At 35.1% G+C, this 7,354-nt stretch overlaps 1 protein-coding gene across 1 annotated transcript; it reads right to left on the minus strand.

Annotated features, from left to right (window-relative positions):
* Positions 1–1,516: 1,516 nt before the first annotated feature.
* Positions 1,517–6,983, minus strand: LOC7463191 (transcription factor TGA7). The gene is made up of 9 exons (XM_002302233.4): positions 6,288–6,983; positions 4,682–4,843; positions 4,517–4,588; positions 4,101–4,160; positions 3,930–4,007; positions 3,714–3,780; positions 2,842–3,113; positions 2,248–2,457; positions 1,517–1,981 (listed from the first exon to the last, which is right to left on the minus strand). Exons 2-9 carry the CDS (start codon positions 4,838–4,840, stop codon positions 1,829–1,831), a joined length of 1,071 nt encoding a protein of 356 aa, XP_002302269.4. The 5' UTR covers positions 4,841–4,843; positions 6,288–6,983; the 3' UTR covers positions 1,517–1,828.
* Positions 6,984–7,354: the final 371 nt, after the last annotated feature.

The raw sequence follows: 7,354 nt of genomic DNA on the forward strand, positions 1-7,354 counted from the left end.
TGTAAGTCGGATCAATTTATTTTTAATATAAAAAATATTGAAGCGTTGCTACCATATTTTATAATAAAAGAAATTAATAATGAAATATTTTATAATAAAAGAAATTAATAATGAACTTTAAAAAATTGATGCATATTGGAAAACATATTTTTTAAAATATTGAAACAAAGACATATTGGATGATATTTGTTTTTCAAATATTGAGATAATGACATGTTGGATCGACCCGGGTTAACCTGTCAAATCTGCAACTGTGTCATGAAACCGTGATAAACCTATAGAAAGCAAATCAAAATAAATTATGAAAACAAATTCCTAGTAAACCCAGTATGAAAAGATGAAATTGAAAATAAAATGTTAAATTAAAAAATGACAAAGAAACTACCTGAGTTAACTTAGAAATCAAGTCAAAAAAATCATGAAGCTTAATTTCCAACCAACTCAATGTTGAAAGATAAAATAACAAAAATAACAAATAAAAAATTACCTAAAAAAATACCCAGTTTAATTTAGGATAACCTGTTAAATTTGCGACTTAAGTTATGAGACTATGATAACTTCATAAAAAAAAAATAATCACCGAACTTCATTTCTAGCAGATTCAATGTTAAAGGTTGAAATTGAGAAGAAAAAACTAAATCAATGAGATCGATATATAACATAACAGAAAAAATAATAAAAAATATTATAAAGTATAATTTTCAATACCATCTAATATTAAAGGATGATATTGAAAAAAATTATTGGATTTTTGAAGGGTGAAAATTAAAAAAATAAAAACTAAAAAAAAGCAAGAAATAAAAAAAACACTATTCTAATTAATAATATTATGTGAATGTGGGTATAGTGATTTAGCCACACTTTTTTATTGTTTTTAATAAGAAAGGAATCGGTGAATATAATCGGAAACATACATTTTCTTTGAAGACAGCCGGCACTTAGCATAAGAAATGAAGGAGAAATTTAATTCCGCAAAGCCATGGTTTTTTAAAAATAGCCCAGGGAGTTTTGTGATTCTTCTACTTCAAATTATTATTTTTTTATCACATTGATATTAAAAATAAATTTTAAAAAATAAAAAAACATACCATACATGTATCACTTCCTGTCAAAAAGTGTAATAATTTTAAAAAGTGCAATAAAAAATAGTTTTTATTTGAAAATATATTAAAATAATAATTTTATTATTATTTATAAATTTATTTTTAACGTGAATATATCAAAACAATAAAATAACACAAAAAATAATTTAAAACTAAAAAAATTAAAATTTTTAAAATCACAATCCTAGTCACCACCTAAATGTTCTGTCCACGGTAATCGGAGAACAATTTTCAATATCAAGAAAATCAACTGTCAATTTCAGCATTTGGAGTATATTTTAATCAGACGTGGGTGGTTTTCTAGTTTCTCACTTGTGCCTGTCGTTCAAGAAATTTGATGATCCTACCTCCTTCGCCCACTGAGCCAGCATATTAATCTTGACAGATATTGACGATTCAAGAACGGCAAGGAATTTGGCTAAACAACACGCGTATTCCTACACAAGTAGCCAAGGAGTACAAACATAGCCTACATTTCAAATGAAACTTTCTAACACTTTTAACTATACATCCTGCACCGAGTATCAACTTAATTACCTAAATTTGCTGCTTCAGACACAAATCATTACGATTCATATTTACATCTGCTTTGGAAAAACATATAACTGGATCGAATACTTGTCCGTATTACAAATGCCACAAGAACCCGTTCCCCTGCAGAGGGCACAAGTGCTGGTGGGGATCAATATAGATATAGTGGTTTTCTAGGGTCATACCTCTGCTGACTAGGCAGGTTCACAAGGACGAGCAGCCCATAGAGAACTGAGAGTACGAAGACGGTGGAAGTACTCTCCTAATGCAAGTAAACCTCGGGCTGCTTGGCGTATTGTTAAGATCCGAGACATGTGGTGCAGAGTTTGTTGCCGAAGGTGATCAGCCTGTTTTAAGAAAGAGTATATCATGATCCAGTTACAAATATGAAGTCAAGGGATAAGTTGTCGAGTGCTCATAATTAATTAATATTATCATTCAACATTCTCAACCGTGATATTTGTTTATTATGTATGATTATGACTTGGTTTTGTTTTTCTTTGTTCAAAATAGTTAAGCATGCTATGACACGAGGAAAGAATTCGTGAAACATGAGTGAATTCAGCTTTCAAGTGCACAATAACTAACTAGATGACTGCTAAGAAATTATTACCTGGTTCACAAATCCCTCAAGCTCGTCAGCCATCTTATCCCCATAACCCCCATCACCCATTACATCAGCTGCTATGCTTTGGGACAGAGTCTGCTGGAGTTTATCAATTCCTTGAGTTAGAGCATCTTCAGCTTGCTGAGAAGATTGACGAAGGTTACAGACATCCGCAAGCTGTTGATCAGTCAAAGGCTCAAGTTGTGACATGAGAACCTGCAGTGGGGATTTAGAAGTGTGATGTATAAAATCAAGATAGCAATAGTAAAATATTCACCAAAAAGAAAAACAAGACAGTGAAATAAGAGTTTATGCATGTGTTCTAAAGATATGTCAGGCGAATTGTGATAGGATTAACTCCTCCGGGACAGGAACCAATAAAGCGTAAAGCAAGCTGAGGCACATTGTCTTCTTTATATGCTACTATTAAGAGCCACAATCCTATAGCTAGGATATATAATGCTAAAAAGGTAGCTTTATGTCAAGTGTTAAAAAGAACTGAAAAAATCATGAGCAGAGCCCACTGGTATTATCAGGGACACAGGGACATCAATACCTAAGCAATTTTCAAATGATAGATTATACGGAACTAAGCCTTACATTTAGAAGTTCTGATGGGCGGAATCCTCCGATCCACAGAAAGAAGCGTTCTACTGATGTTCTCCATTTTCCAGAAATCAGATAGAAGACATCAGCCTTCGCAGCATCTGTTTTCATGCGGAAAAGATTGTTATAGTGATTCAAGCCATTCTCAACTAGGATCCGGAGCTCAATATCAGTTATACGAGCTTGCAATGCATTCCTAAGTTCAGAAATTTGTTTGAGTTGTTCTTCAACCCAATGTCCATATTCCATCTCAAATGCAGCAATTCCTGAGAATTCATAATCAGAACCCTTAGATGACAGCACAGATCAGAGCTTAAAGGAACAAATGCAATCACAATGATGAGTATGCAAAACAGTTTCAAGGGATAATTAGGCAATTAAAGGCCAAAACTTCCCAGCTTCCTTGAATAGATATTAAATACACATAAAAATAATCTACATGGAGAGTTAAGGAAACAAATTTGGAAATTGTAGGTGGAGTATTTAGTGTCTAGTTTGTTAACTGCATGGATGCATCCAGCAGTATTTTGCAGTAAAAACTGAAAAGACGAGAGAACAGGACCTATGATGCTTTACAAACATGAGCTGTAGCACAGAACAGTTAACAAAAACTTTTTGAGCATCCTTCTGATCTGTATCCAGCAAGAAAAAATGAGGAGAGGCATATGGAACCCATGTTTTCAGATGGATCTCTATAAGAGAGAAGCCATCAAGGCAGGTCAGTTTCTGCATATAGTCCTAAAAGTATACTGTTCTGTCTTCAAAATTCCTTCATGGGTGCTTTTGCCTATGTCAAGAGTTACTATGATTTTCCATGCCATACAAGTATCATCAAGTTAACCTACAAGCACATAAATAAAAAGAACCTGGATTTCCTGTTCCTGAAAATCCCAAATGACTAGAATCTGATGCACTGCCTCCTATGTAAGCACCCTGCAGTAAGGCATTCACAGAGCTGTTAGAGGAGACAATTTGCTGTTCCAGGCAATCCTCGCTAGTATTTTAATCAGTGCCTGATAATTAGGGAAATGCATCTAAATAAATGGTGAAACATAATAGAGAGAATAGAATTCTCGTCTCACCTGGTGCCTAGCTCTTTCAAGTTCCTGCTCCAACTGGGCCAACTTCAAACGGCTGGATTCTAATTGTTGAACATAGGCCTAAGAAACAATTTTGAAATATAAATCTTCTGCACTACAATCTCAAAACACCTCCATCAGCATATACTTGTATAAGAATGCATTAAATTATACCTTTTTCCGCAAGCGACTTTTGCGAGCAGCTTCACGATTTTGTGCCAATCGTCTTTGTATCTGCAGTTCGATTTGTGCAAATTTCAAGTGTCTTTTAGTCAGCTATTCGTTGGCTTTTCACTTTTTCAAAAAAGAGAAATAGAACAGGCACTTCCATTGAGTTTAATCATGTTTAAGCAATGTCGCTAATAACTCAAACATTTACAAACTCATTATCCTTGATACCATATTCTTCATGTGAGAGACACGATAGATTTCCATTTGTGGATTTTATTGAAGCAGATTTTTCATTCAGTTTTCAGAGGGTTCAAAATTTACACGATCTTCATGAAAGTTAATATAAGTTCATAAGAAATTGAAGATTAATAGCTGATATGTTTTTAATTAATTGGGAGAGCAGGAGGGAGTTTCATGACCTTATCAGCAGGTTTGTGCGCTTCTTGATCACTTCTGGATGGTTCCATTGATTCATGTGAAACATGTTCAGTCTAGACAAAGTCAGTCAGAAAGGTCAGGCCACCTGGTAAGCAGAGGTAACTCTGACATTCACTAACTAGAAGGAAAATATCATTAATCATAACCTTGTTGTCTAGCCCAGCATCCACCTGTACAATTGTGGATGGACCAATGTTTAGGCTACCATCATCTCTATAGGCATGTCCCCATGAGCTAATCTGGTGAAAGGGCTCATAAAAACCCATTCCTCTCATTGCAGCAATTTGAGTTGATGTAGAGCCCATGCTCTAACAAATGGAACAAAAAACAGAAAAACAAAACAGAAAACAGGCACATTTAATAAGCTGCAGCATGACAACAGTGCAGTAATAAAATTGCATGAAGCTTGCCATTCTTAAGCAAAGAAATCAATAGAATAGAAACAAAAAGGGAAAGAGAATTGTGGTCAAACTGATGCTCATCCATGGACAGTGCTCAAAAGGATATCTACGTATAATTGACATTTCAAAAAACTCCTGCCAAGTTTTCATGAATTGTTGTGCCATCCAGGTGACAAACATACAAAAGAAAACCTGTAACTCTTAGTCATTCAGACCAGGTAGACTCACAAAGCTAAGAGATCAAACACTCACAAAGGTTAAACTATAATGCTCAGACACACTCCACTGACATGGCAATGTCAGTTATTCCTGTTCATTCAAGCAGGCAAAAACTAAACACTTGAAAAAATTGTTGATTAAGAGTGGCAGCATTAGCAACATCAATAAGGAAGACAAAAATTAGGGGGAAGTAAGGCAGCCTTGTTGTGGACATGAAACAATGAATCATATCATATTTACTTTGCCAGAGGAAGTAGGAACATGGGAGAGAGTAGACAGACAAATTTTTCAGGGTAACATGCAACATTGATTCTCTCACAGCACTCCCATGTTAGAGATTCCTCCTAGTATATTGAGCTAAATCAGCAACGATGACCTCATGTCTTGCTTAAGATAACTTTGGCTTGCTAATTAACATTTTCTACAGTTTTTTCACTGGTTTTGATTCTAGAAACCTCTTTACCATGTGAAGACATGCTATAGACTGACAGTGAATCGAAGACCATTCAGTGTGGAACCTCAAATCAGAATAAATCTTTTCAAAAAGCTTCAAGACTTGTTTTTCTTAAAATAACTGGAATATGGACTATGAACTCCTAATAAATATAGTATCGGCAAGATTGACATAGGACAAATAGTCCAAGATCAGCTATAAATTACGTGGCAATTGCCTCCAGAAACCTATTTAGTTTCATGCAACAGGAAGGTCAACGAACATTATAGCCTAAATCCATCTCAAGTTTATCCTTTTTGAAGTTAGGCTTCAGGAGATCATTATTTTTTCCACAAAATTCAATCGCTCAAAGCAAACCATGCAAAACAAGAAAAATTAAAAACAGAATCGATGGTGAATTAGACTCAATCTTAATCAATCAGGATTTTCTTAAATATAGCATCAAACACACAAACCATTGCTTGAACATAAAGAGAACATCCAAAAGAAAGAACCCCTTGTCTAGCCCAACACACAAACTCAGAAACGACCATCAAACACAGAAAAGCATAGCAAGTGTGCTGCTTTTTATACACTACCAATACTGTGTAACTTCAGCTTCCAATTAGTCCGAACATAATTTTAAACAAAAACAGATCTAGCTAATACTAATTAAGTCAGTCATCAGCCTTTACTTACCTCTTTACATCATGCTTCAATGGGTCATTAATTTGCAAAAATGGCGCGAAAAGTCTCAACTTTCCTGGCTAGCAAAAAAGAAATTAAACGTGTCCCCCGCGAAGGGAAATAAAAACAGTAAAATAAATTAACGAAGTTTGCTTCCTTTTCTCTATCTGCGTGTAACTTGGTTCTTCCTACCAAAATCTCTCAAGCAATTGAATTCCAGCAGGTCCAAGAAATTAAACCCAGAAAATTTAACACTAGTTCACTGTCCTTAATACTAGTTAGTATCAGGAATCAACATCACCGCCATCCATTCCCTAAAAGCAATCAAAACCCAAAAGAGACACCCCTCAGAGAATCAAAAAATTTAATCTAATAAAAGACTCTTCCTTTTATTTATTTTTTTCCTCCTTCTTTGAACGTTACTACAGTCAACCCGTTAACGTCGCTATATTCATAAAATGCGCACCCTCGTCACTTTAACGTACGCACGCCCAACACTCCCAAGTACTTACCTAATACATTTAAACACTCCTTCTCGCATATATATGTTATGTCATGTTGACAACAAAGCGTGGTTAGCTGACGTAATTTTGCGGCGAAGTGGGGTGGCCGGCGATAAATAAAGTGCTACGTGGGGATTAATGAATGGCTGGTGAGTTGAGTGGCGGGTATCACTTATACTACTAATAATAATTATGAATTTGCTTTTTTGTGTTTGTTTCTTTTCTCTTTTTTTTCTTAATTGGTTCTAAATAAAGCAGGAGAGAATGGAAAGAAGGGGATGGTGACTGGGGTAGGGATAGAAGAGAGAGAGAGAAAGGGGCTCAGAAGTTAAGACACGTAAGGAAGTGCGTGTCAGTTATCGGGGCAAAAGACCCACATGCCTGTGATGTGTCTGATATTTTCTGGAGACAGTTTGCTTTTCGCTCCTGTGGCTATTGGTAAGGAGAGGATCCACATGTATCTCTCCTTTTAATTTATTTTTTTATTTAATAAATATACTAAAACTACTAGGTGATTCACCGTTACCCCTCACATTTTCTATTAACCAATAAAGTGCGGTGATTTTTTGATCATTC

Source organism: Populus trichocarpa, chromosome 2 (assembly GCF_000002775.5).
Source record: "Populus trichocarpa isolate Nisqually-1 chromosome 2, P.trichocarpa_v4.1, whole genome shotgun sequence".
NCBI classification, from domain to species: Eukaryota; Viridiplantae; Streptophyta; class Magnoliopsida; order Malpighiales; family Salicaceae; genus Populus; species Populus trichocarpa.